Source organism: Melampsora larici-populina, assembly GCF_000204055.1.
Source record: "Melampsora larici-populina 98AG31 unplaced genomic scaffold MELLAscaffold_1, whole genome shotgun sequence".
In the NCBI taxonomy this organism is placed as follows: domain Eukaryota; kingdom Fungi; phylum Basidiomycota; class Pucciniomycetes; order Pucciniales; family Melampsoraceae; genus Melampsora; species Melampsora laricis-populina.
The window spans coordinates 2,129,866-2,145,661 of NW_006768765.1; the positions used below are offsets into that span (position 1 = coordinate 2,129,866).

General features: G+C 38.4%; 2 protein-coding genes across 2 annotated transcripts; both read right to left on the reverse strand.

Moving 5' to 3' along the window:
- Positions 1-409: 409 nt before the first annotated feature.
- Positions 410-3,676, reverse strand: MELLADRAFT_114890 (uncharacterized protein; the record flags this gene model as incomplete). The annotated part of the gene is made up of 7 exons (XM_007403936.1): positions 410-997; positions 1,076-1,206; positions 1,274-2,227; positions 2,321-2,982; positions 3,073-3,116; positions 3,242-3,461; positions 3,560-3,676. 4 exons carry the CDS (start codon positions 2,949-2,951, stop codon positions 935-937), a joined length of 1,779 nt encoding a protein of 592 aa, XP_007403998.1.
- A 6,811-nt stretch (positions 3,677-10,487) lies between these two features.
- On the reverse strand, positions 10,488-12,674 carry MELLADRAFT_76324 (uncharacterized protein; the record flags this gene model as incomplete). The annotated part of the gene is made up of 3 exons (XM_007403935.1): positions 10,488-11,309; positions 11,389-11,877; positions 12,003-12,674. The coding sequence occupies 3 exons, from the start codon at positions 12,140-12,142 to the stop codon at positions 11,234-11,236; spliced, it is 705 nt and encodes a 234-aa protein (XP_007403997.1).
- Positions 12,675-15,796: the final 3,122 nt, after the last annotated feature.

Below are 15,796 nucleotides of genomic sequence, written 5' to 3' on the forward strand. Positions count from 1 at the left end.
GGATATGAAGCTTTGATTATTCGCTTTTACTATCTACACAGATGATCTGTGATAGACATATTTTTTCTCTTGCTTGCAATTTAATATATCTTGATTTTTGGATCACTGCCAGAAATACATTTGATAAACATAATTTCACAAATTTTACATTTTGCAATGAGTTTTGATACCCACCTGTAAGCTTTGAGCTCAAGACAGTACTTGTTCATCATCATTGTTATGAAGAACAATTCTTGATAGGGCCTAAATGGAAGGATCAGTCACACTGACAGTCCTGAAGAAAAGAAACTTCTCTCGTAGGATTCTTGATTGGGTCTTTACCCAAAGGTGAATATATTAGGTCATCCGCTGTCACTTTTCTTGTCACACACCTTACGGAAGATGGATCATATTTATGACCTCATGAAAAGACAGTCTATATCAACCAATTCTTCAAATCTACAATTCCTCAAAATTCTCTTTCCACTACATTACTCAGAATTAATGCACCATAGTAGTCATAAAGATTAAAAAATTGTTTTTACCATTTAAGAAAAAATCAGAAAGAAAAACAGAGAGAAAATAAAAACAACAAAGTGATAAGATAGATGACTAAATTACTTGTATACATTTCATACACACCTCATTTTTTTTCGAAAAGAAAACTTCATCAACAATAAAAAGAGAAACAAAAGAAAACAAACAAAATAGTCTATCATTTCCATACCTGAAATCCTAAACCTCATGCAACTTATCAATCACTTCTATTCAGTTTTTGGTAAATGTTGTGATGATCATTTACAATAACATCAATAAAACAAACCAAATGAACTAAGAAAAAAATAAAGTACGGTAAGTTTCAATTACATCACTTCAATCACACACTACTAGATTCATTCCACCAATTTTCGTAAATCCAAAGAAACAACATCAACTGATAGATTTTTAGAGATTTTCAAAAATCTCCACCAGTGTCATGTAAGCTCACAAACTCATTCAAATTGAAAAAGTTACAAGGCTAAAAAGAACAACATCATAAAAACATTCAATTAATGTGGATTCAACTCCTATGTATAGAAATTCAAGATTTACTTACTCTTGTCCGATTTTTATCATCTGCTTTCGGACATGGAATTCTTTCTCCAGTTTCATTCAATGTTGACCAAGTAAACGATGCTTGTTGAGCAATCATTTTAAGAATAGGTGTAGGTGATCTACCAAGATGAACTAAGAAGTCAAAGTAAGCAAAGTCAGCAATTGGATCTCCCATATGTAGTCACATGTGATAACTAACCTAAGATTGCTGCATTCACAATCTCCGCCAACATATCTCGACGAGATTGATCAAGATATCTTTTGATAGGTGAATTCCAAGGATCTACATAAGCCAATAGACCTGAAACACTTTCTAATTCTTTCACAAAGATCGCTCTTTCATTCGGTTTAGGTAATGTTTGAACATAACAAAACAGTGATCTTGCATGTGGAAGTGAGAGTGCAATAGAATGTGTACGAGATGACATGGTAGATGATGAACTTGTAGATGTATCATCACTTAAGGCTCCAATTGAAGTGGCTAGATCATTGGTTTTGTTCAAATGATGATTGTTATTTGCTGAAACTGGTCGATTCATTGATCCTCCTGAATTACCCTCACTCAGACTAGCGTAGATGTCTGATGACATGAGATTGGTTGTAGCGGCACCGTTTGTAGTTGAAGAACTTCCAACGTGATCATTTTCTAGTGTAGTTGTTTGACTTGGGGCGTGTGATGAATTTCGAACCAATTCAACAAAGTATTGAATCTGTAGATTGAGTGCAATATGGGCAGGCTGTAAAGATGAGAACATTGCGTGAGGAAATTCTTCGGCATTTGAAGATGTGTTGTTGCGACCGGCGAGTAAGCCTGCTTCAGGCTCCTTGAAACTTGATGACCATGATGTTGTTTGACGCGGCTGAGTCGCATGAGATTGCGCAGAGCTGTAACTTGGTTGCCTTGAGCCGATCGGCGGTGGTTTAGGTGTAGGCCCACCGAGTGGTCGACTGACGTTGAACATCACACGGGCGGGCTTTTGACGCGGCGCCTTAGAAGATTTGATGGCTGAGGTGGCTGAAGCAGTTGTAGAAGCAGATAGTGAGGTCGTATGTAGCTTTGATAAGGCAGAAGGGCCGAGTACAGCGGGGAAGTAGAGATCGATGAGTCCGATCGCTTCCTTCAATCGACCAGAGATAATGTTATCTTTGATGACTACAAAAGATACAATAATAGAAGGATCAGTAAATAGTTTGGGTGCGACGTAGGCAGCTCAGAAATAAGGTGCATGATCGTGAATCAACTCACGTAGCCGGAGTTGTGTGTTATGAATATCACTAGCTGTCCAATCAGGATAAGTCTCAGATATGGACGTAACAGGAGCCACAGCAGGACCATCAAGCATGAATTGGTCACTCGAGTCTTTGACCCCATTCCTAGTGGAATTATCATGAGCGTTGGCAGGGTGATCAAGACCAGAAGGTTGGCCTATATCACTTGGTGGTTCATCCGTGGGATTCAGACTGGTTGCGGTTAGATCACCCATCTCTGTGTCGCCGTCATCGTCCGTATCAAATCGGACCGTGCGTTCAACAACATTATCTTTCAAAGGTACCGGTAAATGGATCGGAGCTACACCATTACTGTTTCCGACTTTCGAAGTTTGAGCTGATGCGCCATTGAGTGAAGACTCGTTCGTGTTCTTGCAGTCTTTATCCTCAACAGTTCCATTGACCGGTGCTTCTCGAGCAAATGCAGCTGCTGTATCAACAAAGCACTGGTGACACAAGTAATCTAAAACTAAGCGCCTCAATTCGGAATGATCAGTCGTTCGCTTCGGACCATATCGATATAACATCGCGATTGCATTATTGCTGTAGTCCGGTTGAAGGGTGGTGGATGGTAAACTGGGATCAGTCAGATGCCGATGCTGGGACATTGTCTCCCTTTGATGTTGTAGACTTGGAAGTCTAAGATGACGTGAAGATAAATTCTCAGATTCCAACCGAAAACAAACTGCAGCGTGATAAGCAAGGTTGTGTGAATACACTGGCGCGAACCTTTCAAATCGTCAATAAACACTAGCGTAAATGATGTAAAAGACCTAGATTAACAAAATAGTAAGGTCAGACATTAGATCAAGTTGGTTGGTAAGTCGAATGGTCAAGGAATTGACGCAATACCTTTCAAGTAAAATATGACTTGAAAATAAATGGTAAGACGCCTCACCTGATAAATCAGCTGCTTGCGGAGGAATAGGAGCGTTGTTGGTAAGAGATTGAAAGTTTGATGGACAGTAGAATTGGCGATCGGGTGAACTTCTCCAAATTGAATTTTGTAAAATGAAGAGCAGAGGAATCCTGATTGTAAAATGTATCAACAGAAAGCTTGTTGCTCAAAACCTGTCACAGTATCCGTGGAAGCAACCAGTCACACTTGAAAGAGTTCTCTAATCCAAACAGTCAGGGTCATTAAATTTGATTAGGAGATGAATGTTAAACACCGATCACGATGAATGAGAATATCCTGAGATGGTAAGAGGCTTACAGTTCCGGATGGGCAAAATGGAACCCTCGAATTTGTTTACAGAGCTTTGGCCTGAGATTGACGATTGAATGTAAATCTGATTTGAATGCTGAGAATATGATGATGATGGTGATGGCGAATGAGGAAAGACTCAAATGGTAATGAAGGTAATCAGTCTCAGGATGACGCAAATTCAAAATCATTTCAATTCGATCATGTCAACGATTTCATTCTCAACCTTTCAACTAACCTGTCACACCTTCATTCCCTCGTGATTCTTACTGATCAACCCAATGACTGACACTACTCCCAAAATGACTTGTACTACAAAGGAATCTAATGAAAGAAATCTCAACGTTGCTCAAAAGGTATGTGGTCTACAGTCAAACCCGCGCACATGCATACCCGCGCACATGCATAACCAGCCAAAATGCATATGTTTTGGTTTCCACCCAGCTGGTGCAGGCCAATTTTGTCATTAATTGCATAATTATGTCAAAAACCATAATGCATACTTCTTTTCAAGTCCCCAAAGTCATAATGCATGCCTACAAAGCGCCCCAGGATGTGTTTTTTTTTTCATTGAACTCTGATCGAATCCTTTGCAAGTAGGATTTTGGCAACATCAGGCAGCAATGAGCCCTCTATGGGGTCAAACCAACCCCTAGTGGTGTTTTTTTCTGCGTCGAAAAAATATCTTGTCCTTTCACCCGCGCAAAATACAAACGTACTATTGCATAAACTCATACAATTTCAACAAAAACCCGTCATAATGCATATTTCAATGCATTTAGGCCTAAATGCATACAATATGCATTATGGGGGTTTATCCCTATTTGCATAACCCGCAATAATGCATAGCAAAAATTGTCTCCCCAATTTATGCATTAGCGCGGGTTTGACTGTATTGCTGTTTTAATCAGAAATTCCCTTGGCCCTTCAACCTTGTAACTCCTTTATAATCACATAATCATAGAGTATATCTAGACATGTTTACTTGCAAACCAAATTTTCGATATGCGGAACATGAGACTTATGAAAGTTTAGTATGTATGGAAAATATCAAGGACAGAATAAAAGGTTTTTGCTCGATAAAAAATAAGATCCTCTCCGACCTGCCTATAAAACGGTATAAGCAGAGTGGTGAATTAGGAGAGGAAAAATAAATACAGTCATTTAAGAAAAGCTTGCCCCAAATTGCCCGCAAAACTCAAGCAAATTGGCGGGGAATTTGGGGCAAGCTCTTCTTAAATGACTGTAGAAAGCAAAACCATTTGTCAGTATCCAAACCACAACCAACCCAGAACCAAAATAATGTTCTGGCACAAAAACCATTGACCAAGAACAAACATGTTTAATTCACAAAGGTATAGAAATACTATTGACCGGTGAAAGATATGTAGACAGAGGCTTAAAAATGCCCTTGACCAGTCTAATAAAAACTCAAACCAAACAACTCACTAAGAAAAGGAAACTTTTAATCCCACATGACACACATGCCCAATTACATGGTTTTGATTTTCCGGTACTTGTAAGGCAACATGTCCTCAAACATACATTAAAAAGGCTTCAGACAACCAGCTTCCCGCACTCTTGATGTAATCCATCATGGCACCTGCTTGAGCCAAAGCCTTAGCACCACCAGATTGTAAACAGTGACCAGAAAGAAAAAGTTTTGTTGAAATGATTGTAGAATCTTGACAGAAACCAAGCAGAAGACGGAGGAATGCCTCCAGAAGTCATGAAAAGCTCTGTGGATGTAATGTATTTGCCATCTCTTGCACATAAATATGATTTTAATAGTAGACAAGGTCAAGCGGGGAAATTGTGAAATTTTTGAACCATGAATGGTGCTCCTAGGAAATTTGTATCTCCTTTTGAATATGGTAACTGATATTGCACAAACTTTCTGCATGTGAAAAATTTGAGAGATGCTTGTACTCTAATCTTTTTTCATCAAAAAACTTTTTAGAATCCAGAACTGTCAGTTCACTTAGTCTATAAATACCACCAAAAACCACACCCAACAAAGTTGAAAAAAGTTTGTCTTCAAGAGAATAAGATGACTCAGAGACAAGTGAATCAAGATGTTTCACAATAAGTGGGATCTTCCTAACTACATATCAAGTTTTTCAAACTCTCAACACAGAGTAACTCCTGTGAATTTAGAGGTTCTCAAGTTGTTGAAATCCTTTAATAACTTGAGCAGTACTGCAAAGATCACCTCCCGACAAAAACAAAGAAGTCTTTAAAAGAACTTCAACAAATAACAAAGGTAATGATCAATAAGAGAGATGTATAATGTTTAACAATGAGGACAAGGACTCTATGAATCTGATTGATGAAGTTATTGATAATTTGGTTGGAAGTAATGATGATGATGATGGGTTTTCCTGGCAGGTGAGAGAGCCCTTTATATACTCAAAACCCTGAAAATCCCTCAAGCACAACTTGCGGTTTGATTACATACTAATTGGTTGTATGTAATCATAATATAATCATTTGATTATTCGTTTTATTATGTGCATGTGTAACTCTTGTGTCACTCATGTGATGTGCACTTGTGAAAGGCTATCTTACTCAGTGCAACCTCTTGTCTGGACTATGACCTGTCCCCTGGGCATTTCCCGGCCCCAAGAAGGCCTGGTTGCATCCTCAAGCAGACCTGGGCCAGTGCCCCAAGAGCTGGGGCCTGTGGTGTTGGAATGTCTGTTCTTACATCATTTACATCATGAGAACATTACTACATCACTTCATTCCATTGACTACTTATTAGTGTTGTGTGCTTTCCCAGCCTATTGTACACAGTCTACTATCTCACTTTATGACGTATCACATGATCTTTGTCATTATCTTTTTCTTACTACGTACGATTACATAATCATACTTGTATATATTCCACCTAGAGCCACGACCAGAAAGGGTTCTCTTTTTCCTCACCCTTTCTGTCTCTCTCATTGTGCGCTCTAGGTAGGTCGCTTCACTTGTTTGTTGTCTTGTTATGTTGTTTATCATGAAATGCTAAATCACCCTTTCTGTCTCTCTCATCGTGCGCTCTAGTTGATTGCAACATGTGGTGGGGCTCCCAGGGCTCCTCAAGCCTATCTCAGCTGACCCTGGAGCCATACCCCCTTCCTCCAAGAAATCACTGGGCAAGTTCAGGTGAGCTGGGCCACCCTAGTCTAGATTTACAAGTGTGTACATGTGTAATTGCATACATAATTTACTCTTGAAACTGAGCCATGAGCTGTAAGTATTATTTTGTTATTTTATTGTCATTTATTACAGCCCTTTGCTATTAGTAACAGGGCTTGGGGCTGACAGCATTATACACACTAGCTTCTTGAAGATTGACCCCATCATACATGGTCACATCCCTTTTGGTCTTGTCTGCAATTTTGGCCATTCTGATAAAAGATACTCAAATGTCAGATCAACAATCACAGAAAATGATTCAAGTATCAATGAAAAATACCAAAACAACACAGAGGTGGATGCAAGGACATTCATTCTTGAGCTTACAGACTCCAAGATTATGTGCAAAACAAAACTGCTCATGCACCTGAAGACCTTCCAAATCCTCCACTCCATGTAAGCCCCAATGTTTGAAATTAGAACTGTAATAAACAGGTGAATTATACACTTTTTGAAGAGAACTATGATTTGGATAACTCTATTTTGATAATTGAGAATGCTGATTAAATGGTCAAGCACTTGTAGAAGCCATTCCAAAAGTTCCTTGAGGTCTGTTGTCATAAGATTTTTGCATATTGTATCTGGTTCTGATTGTCCCAAGACTCTCATGATTCCAGTCAGAAAATTACACATCTCAACAAATTGAAAATTGGACCCTAAGAGACGTGCTGTGGTTTGAAACACAGACCTAATCAGCTCTGATCCCATCTTGCATGAATTCGTCCTTGGTATGATTGGTGTATTTGAGAAAAAAAATCACCTAGGAAAAACTTCTTGGTATAGTGCTTATCACTGGAAATAAGGAAATGTAGAACGGGGTTGTGTCCTAAAGATTGAAATTCAAAAAGCAAGAAAAAACTATCAATCATCCCAAAAAGCCATAGACACAGTGTCCTCAATCTCACAATTCCAAAACCACTTGTGAAATCCAAAAAAGGTGAGTTTTGGCGGAGGGGATAGGTTTTGGAGAGCTGATTTGATTTCCTTGTTTTCAGAGATAAGCACTATAAGTCTTTTAAATGATATTCAAATAATAAAACCATTCTTAAGAATTTGCAAGTTTGCTATTTGCTTTTTCATTTTGTAACTCAATATCCTTATCCTCCCTGGTCACCATAAGATTTGTAGCCATACCCTTCTTCTCAGTCAAAAATTTCCATTTGGCTCTTGAATTCTGTTTTGACTCTATTGTTAAAAACTTTGACGGCTTTTGATAGATGAGGAGCATACCCTCTGAATACTTTTGAGGAAAAGGATAGTGCTCTCGGAACAGTTTTCCAAAGCTACTGGACCAACACTGCATATTTTGATGCAGTCCTAAGATTTTTTCATTTTTTTAATTTATGATTCTGACTTCTTGTCCTCATCATCATGTTCATCTTTATGAATATGATTTGATTGGTTATCTCTTCTTTCAAAAGGAGAAAAAGATTTTGCACAATGACTAGTGTTTTGTTGGTTCAGAAGATCTCAGGCTTTTTGGACATAGTCAATTTGTTCTTGCACAAGGACATGAACCTGAGTGCCAAGATAGTTGGTCCTAGCTGGTGATGTGCAACAACTCCTAGGCACGTTGTTATGTAAAACCAGATTGGCTTTAAGTTCAAGGACATAGTCCTGATTATCTTACAATGGGACCTGTCTGGTAGGAACTGGCCTGTAAATATAGGCCAGTCTCCAGCCCTATCCAATTTGATAAGATCCAACCACTGTTTATACCAGTTTCTAGCGGTATAAGCTATATATCTGCATATCTTGATTGGACTAAACCCATGGATCTATTGGAAGAACCACCTGTTGATTCATAGATGATCTTAAGGGCTTCCAACTGTTTGATACCCACTCAAGCAGCTTTGAAACCATGACTATCACCATCACTAATCTGGATTTCAGAGAAACTGACATTTTAAAGAGGATTTTTGTAGACTACTCTACTTAAAAGGTTTTTCAATAGATAATTTGAATGAGTATGTGATGACTTAGATTCTTATGACTGCAAAATGACTCAAAAATTGAATGGGCAGTTGTGAACATAATGGGTCAAAGTTAGGTGAGATGATCAACAGCTCAAATGACATCATCTGTGGTTGAATGAAATAAGAACAGATATTCAACCTGTTAGCAAATATACATGTGGGTTAGAAGTCTGAACTTATCCAAATTTCTTTTGGTTAATAAACCTTTACCAAATTTCTTCAATTTAGAGTACTTAAAGTGAGTATGTTACAAGACATAGCAAATTTCATGGTTGGTGGGGAAATGATATTTAAATTTCATTAACTGTGTTCAAACCTGACCTGGTTTCCAAAAAACCTGGCAGGCTTTTAACCCATTTGCTTTTCTGGCAATAACCTTTGTCTATTCATAGGAGCCTGGAATAGCCGGGAATGTACCTATAGTTCACAGAGGCAGTGACATAGCTCATTTTAGGTCTTCAGGTGCTACACTAAGCACCACTCATTGTCCAAGTCCCATAGTCCCAAGCACCACAAAAGATATGCATGAAACAGGGCTACCAGATGAGCTGGTTCAGAGCCCTGTAGCTTAGTTCACTTTGGTGTAAATTGCAAAGGCACAAGAAATGGCCTCTGGGTCCAGATCACGACCTTTCACTGCCAGCATTAAATATGTTCCCTGGTCGGAACATGACCTAGGCTGGGAATATCATTGAGAGAAGAATGGTGCATCAAATCATCTTGCACTGCACATCTGAGCCATAAAGCATACACTACATATGTGCAAACATCTGAGTAAATCCTTAGCTATCAGCTACATACAGGTCCGCTCAGTTTTCTGCTCATCTAGATAAGAAGTTCATGTGTAATACATGCTGTAACTTTGTTCAGATTGAGCCACACATCTCAAAATATTGACTACATATATCACAATGGCTACTCAGGAAATATTCATGGAACTGTGTAACAGTAGCAGGATGGGAATGTGATCACTAGGACCCATATTCCCATCTGGGAACCTCTTTAATGCTGGCAGTGTTTGATGTTGACTATTTTTGGGCTTTACACTCAAATATTTCAGGAAGTATGGGGGTGATAGGGTTCAAAGTTAGTGCATATGAAAGCTCTGCCTCTTGCACATCTTTTGAGCTACCATAATAAATGTGAAGAGTGATCATGCAGCCAAAAACCCGGTTGCAAAGAGGTTGGAATTCACTACCCTCTGTAGGTACTAGGCGCATTCCAGGGTCCTGCATTTTCCAAGTCAACATCTATTGATAGCTCTTGACAGCTTCCAGCCAAAAAGTCAACCAGGTGCACATACCAGATAAACACAGATATCATTATTTTTAGCAAGGATATTTACAATATTTCAGATGATGTTTAGCAAATTATGTACATAATTCAAAATGTCATTTTAGTTCATTTTCCCGGCAAAAAAAACAAAATTTGGAACCTACCTATACACATTTAGCACGTCATATTTACTTTGCTAAGTTTAATACCCTTGGGCCTTAATCTAAGCATATCATGAGAAACAAAACGAAATGAAAGATCTAAAAGAGCTCAAGAAGAATCAGCATTTATCGGACCATATAAATATAGTATAATTAATTTATTATCTTCATACCATAAACTTTGTAACCCAGAAAAAAACTTTGTCTGATCTCTCAAACCGTCAACTTTCTTCATATCCTTCCCTGTCCCAAAGGATATTTTTCATCTCGATTGGTTTGATTCATCTTGCAAAGAAACAACTACACCACCAGAGCCAGTTTCACGAAAAAAGGAAATCAAATCTGATTTCTTAAACCGATCTTCACTAACCAAGCTCATACATATTCCTCATTTACTTTCATAAATATCTGTTTCGTTTACTCTAATACAGTTATAAAAATTGGTTGCTTGCAAACAGAAAGGTAAAAAACAATCAATGAATGTGATGATGATGATGAGAGAAGAGAGATGATGATAATGATAAAAACAACAACAAATGCTAATGATTGACTAAAAAAAAGAGTAAACAAACACGCCACACACACACACAAAGAGAACTAAACTAAAAAGAAAAACAAACTATATACATCAAATAAAATAAAATTAATGAAATCAACACGGATTTTATTCATCTGTTAAATGATAACCTTTAATCTTTTAGGTTTTTTTTTTCGTTCGGTTCTAGTATAAAAGAAATCTATAATAAAAAGAAAAGGGAAAAAAACAGTCAAACAAAAATAAAGAGAAAAAAGATGATAAGAAAAAAAACAGTAGAACAATGTATATCAAACACAAGAGAGAGAGAGAGAGAGATTTTTTTTTCTTTACTAAAACATCTAGATTATTTTTAAGAAAAACTTTAAAGACTTCAAAGGATTGAAGAAAATGTGTATTGATTATGTAGAGAACAAGTCCATTTTAAGGTTTTTTGCTATTTTGATTGGATTTGAAAAAAAAATCACATGCTTGAGAACTGAGAACTGAGAACTGAGAACTGAATGATAAAGACAAAAATTGGATTGATGGATGAAATGATGGTGTGTTTGTTTCAGATGCAGTAGGTCATGAGACTGATTGATTCAATGGATTCTGATCTTGATCGCATCTTTGGTCTAGGTTCTTCACTGTCAATCACAAAGCACACCAAAAATTATCAATATACTGCTCTTAATGATGTAGGTTGGGTAGAAAGCCAAAACTTACTTTTCTTTACGAGAGGTCACAAGGGACTTCAACCAGTTACTCGAGATTGGCACAGAAGCTCTCCTGATAGGTTCCCAGTGTGATTCCGAGTTCAAGACCGATAAGGTACCTAGAGCTTGACGAAGGGCATGCGATGCATGACGACCAGGACCAGAGACAGGTAAAGCGACTGATGAATCTGAAAGTGAAGGACCAGCAAGGGTGGCCTTGATGGATGGAGATGGTGGTGGTCTAGAAGTGGGTCTAGGAGTTGATCGAGGAGGACGAGTTGGATGATCAGATGTGGAAGAGGCAGATGATGCAGTTGATGGTGGTGATGGTAAGGCCATAAGAGAATCGTTGATGAGTGGTGCAAGTGAAGGAATCGCAGATGAATGATGACCCAAAGAGATGATAGAAGAGGCTGTTGATGCCACTGAAGAGTTCACTTCGAATTGTTGACAGTAAGTAGAACAATAAGCGTGTCCACCCAGACATCTGATTCCACACCTGTATTCAAATTCCGAAGAAATTGTCGATCAGTCAGAGAAAGAAAGAATAAATCAAGCCGAGCGAAGGAAATCATTATAAGAAGATCTGCATGAATCAGATTTGATTTGTAAGGGATGACTAACATTAAGCAAAAGTCGCCGAAGAATCCATCTTGATCAGATTCATATTGCACATCCTTATCCTCGGTCTCTAATCCGTGGAAGTCTGGTGATGTTGGAGAGTTGATCATGTTTTCAAAGTTAACTCCTGACATCTTAGTCATGACTGACTTTCTTTCTTGAAGTGGATCCGTTGATGTGTTTGTTGATCGTTGACTGATTGTAGATGTGGAAGATAGATGAGAAGTTGAGTTGCAAAGACAAACGCTTTTTGAAGCAAAGTGGTGAACGAGATCTACACTAGGACAAATAGTTGCAGTTTTCAAGGGGCAAAAGGAAATTATAAACTAGTGGGATGCAGTGTTGGTATGTTCTATGTGGTGATGATGAAATTCTTCGTTTGACGTTTGACAATGAACATCCAAAGGGTTTAGGATGACTAGACCGGTTTAAAAAGGAACTGAGAAATCAAAGGAAGTGGTTGGATTGGATGTTAAGTAAGTAAAAGGATGAAAGAGACACGAAGAAGTTTGTCAAGTTGGATGAGACAATTTGAGCAACGAATCCAAATTTGGGAGGACTGAAGACTAAGATGATGATGATGATGATGAAGTATTTATACTAATGAGTTCTAAATTTACTTTATGCGTAGGGTATGGTGAGATTTCTACAAATACCGAACTAAATAGAAAGGGGAGTGAAGGTAACGGAGGAAGGGGATCGATGGGGTGAGAGAGATTGAATGAGACACTGGACAGAGACAGAGAGAGAGAGAAAATTATGGTTTAGTATTTAGTCAGTTTTTTAAGAGGGGTGTTTGTCCTTTTTTTTGGGGGAGTGGTCGTGATCGATTTTGTTTTGGTGATTGAACTTTTACAGAAAGAATGAGTTGGGTTTAGACTTCCTAAAGATCAGATCAAAATGACGAATTCAAAGGAAAGGAACAAAACGTAAGCTCACGGTCAATCAAAGGTAATCAAAGAAATGGTCAAGTTTAATTCTATAGTCCAGATTAATTCATTCACTCACACACACACCAGCACCTCAGCTTAGTAGAAAAAAAACCTACCACACAGACACCGGAAAGCTAAACCAGATATAGATATTGAAAACTTAACCAGCGGCTACATAAGTCCGAGAAGCAGAGAGAGAGAAAGAGAGAGAAAGAGAGAGAACAATGAAAGAGAGAGACCAAGGAAAGACCGGTTGTAAGGTGTGTAAGGTACACATGTACATATCACCTCGAACGTTCCTCAAGCTTGAATTGATTGAATTCATGATATCGCCTCAACCGCAGGTAAATCAAGTAAAAAGGAAGTTTTCAAAACACCACCTTGAGTTTTCTGATCGTCAACCATAGCTACTTATTCACTTCAAATCCTCACAGGCTTCTAACTTCTAAACGTACAATCTATTGAATTTTTAGGGGTACAAAAAATCATTGTATAGATCATTTAAATGATAGGTTGGATTTAAACAATTTCTGAGTCAAGTCATACAAGAGGTGAGACACATTTAGACGGGGATAAAGAGTTGATCAAAAAGAAATTCGGCAATTTCAAGATATGTATTGTAGGAGGTACAAGTAACAAGACGTATAACGCACGCCGATATTCTAGCCGCATGTTTTGTACATGAACGTATGGATACACCAATTTGCAAATACATTTGTATTTACAAATCGGTGTATCCGTCTATCAGGATGTCTTCACATACAGACCCAACTCCCGAGCTCGGGTGATTACCCGAGCCGAGGAGAGGACTCTCCGAACATCCGTATATTAACGGATGTCGGAGAGAATCTCTCGGCTGAAAGTGACAATTAGTTAGCATGTTGTTCATTACCACTGACGCACAAATGCAGATACAAACAAAATAATATACACTACGGTCCAAACTTTAAGGGCAAATATGTCTTCAAAACACCTCCAGTAATGACATTTGAGAAACATGGGACTTACTTAGCAGTGACAAATCTGTTTTGTAATCGTGATGTGGATTTTGTGTTTTTGTAGAAAATATGTAAGGCTGATGTATTTCTTATCATAATTTGAAAACATATATTCTTGAGGTATCTCAATACCTCACCAGAACATAAACTGCCCCAACGGATTGAAAAGCCTGCACCAAGACCTGAGGCTTGACTTTGAAAAACCAAGTGATGAAAACCTTTGCTGAATTCGCATCACTAACCTTTCAGCAAAGTCATAGCTTGCTTTTCACATCTGTTCACTCTTTGACTCCTTTTTCTTTCTATACGACTTCAGGTAAGACCTCTCTTTCTCTTCATCACCATTCTCCACATATTCAGACCTGTGTTAAGTCGATGAAGTCATGAAATATTGGATGCTGACATGTCCCCCATTTCGCATTTCCCATCTCGCTCAATCATTTCCATCGCTCTTGTTTGCAGCGTTTGGTTTGCTTTTGGTCAATAAACCTTGTCTCCTGCTTCAGCTCGACCTCATACATAGAAGTTCTAAGTATCACTTCAATTTTTGATTTTTTAGTCACCTAGAATCGGATCAATCGATCAATCGCGTCGCAATTGCTAGCGAATCAAGCTTCCATTCATTGATACCCTTTCAGTCTGCCTCCTTTATATACACCGATCCATAAAAAGCTGTGGTTCATTTCTTGTCTCGTTTGTGATCTCCACAAGTTGTATGTACACTCACTTCCCTTGCATGCAAAGATGTAATGCATCCTCATCACCATCTCACCTTGATGAGTTCTTGAGCCCAAACTCGTGACGAGCCCAGTTCCCCAACGTGCAGGCGGGTGCAGTAACCAATTTTTCAAAAAAATAACCCCATCGGATCGACTCCTTTTTGAACTGAGTGTATGTTCAGTCAAGGTTTTATAATGTAAGAAAAACATTTCCACGACGATTCCCTGATGTACAACGTACATATTTGAAACTTAATCACGTATGTTTACGTTACATTTTTACTGGGGATGTTTTCAACATATGAGGACAACATGCTGGAAACAGGTGATGGAAAACATGTCACGATTACAAATCTTTTGATCCGTAGTGTAGCTGATTAACGGGGAAAACGTACCTTATCATTTTGCGAGTAAAGAAAGAGAGGAAATTGAAGGGATTACTTTACGGATTCTTGTTGTACATGAGGAATTAGTGTTTAGAAAATGAGGCTACGTGAATTGAAAACCACAAGGAAAGAGTGAAGATTTGGTTTAGGAAAAAGATGTGACTCCTGCAATTTACCATTGATTTTGTTTTTTTCTGTTAACCTTTGTTGTATAAATCACGGTGCAATTGGTATGACACAGTGATGCTCTGTTCATCCGCGTGAAGCTCGGCAGCGGTGGGTTTTTATCGGAAACGTTATCAGAAATCAAGTACGCCAACCTCAATTCACCTGTCTTCACATGTTCCATATGCTTACTGACTCACTGTAGTTCTGATGCGACCCAAAGCAAAGCCCAAAATTTGGTGTTTCTGTATAATTTCTACTCTTTTGTGAGAGCTGTGAAGGAATCGTATTGAGCCACCATTTTGAAAGTACAATCCAGTTCGCCGTCTCATTCAAACAAACGCAAGTTTATGGTCTAAGTTTTCACTGTGACCAATTTAAGTAGAAAGATATGTTGTCCGACTTACCTTCATACGTTAAACAAGGAATAAGATCTCAATAACCCTGCTTGGCCTTTGATGCCTATTGATTGGTGCGCTAGCTTCATCACTGAGAGATGGGAGCCGATAGGTTTCCAAGAAGCTTGTCGGGTCTGCATCCGAAATGTGCTCCTCTAAACTCTTATCTATGAAGCTGAGCTGAGTGATGTTCAAATCT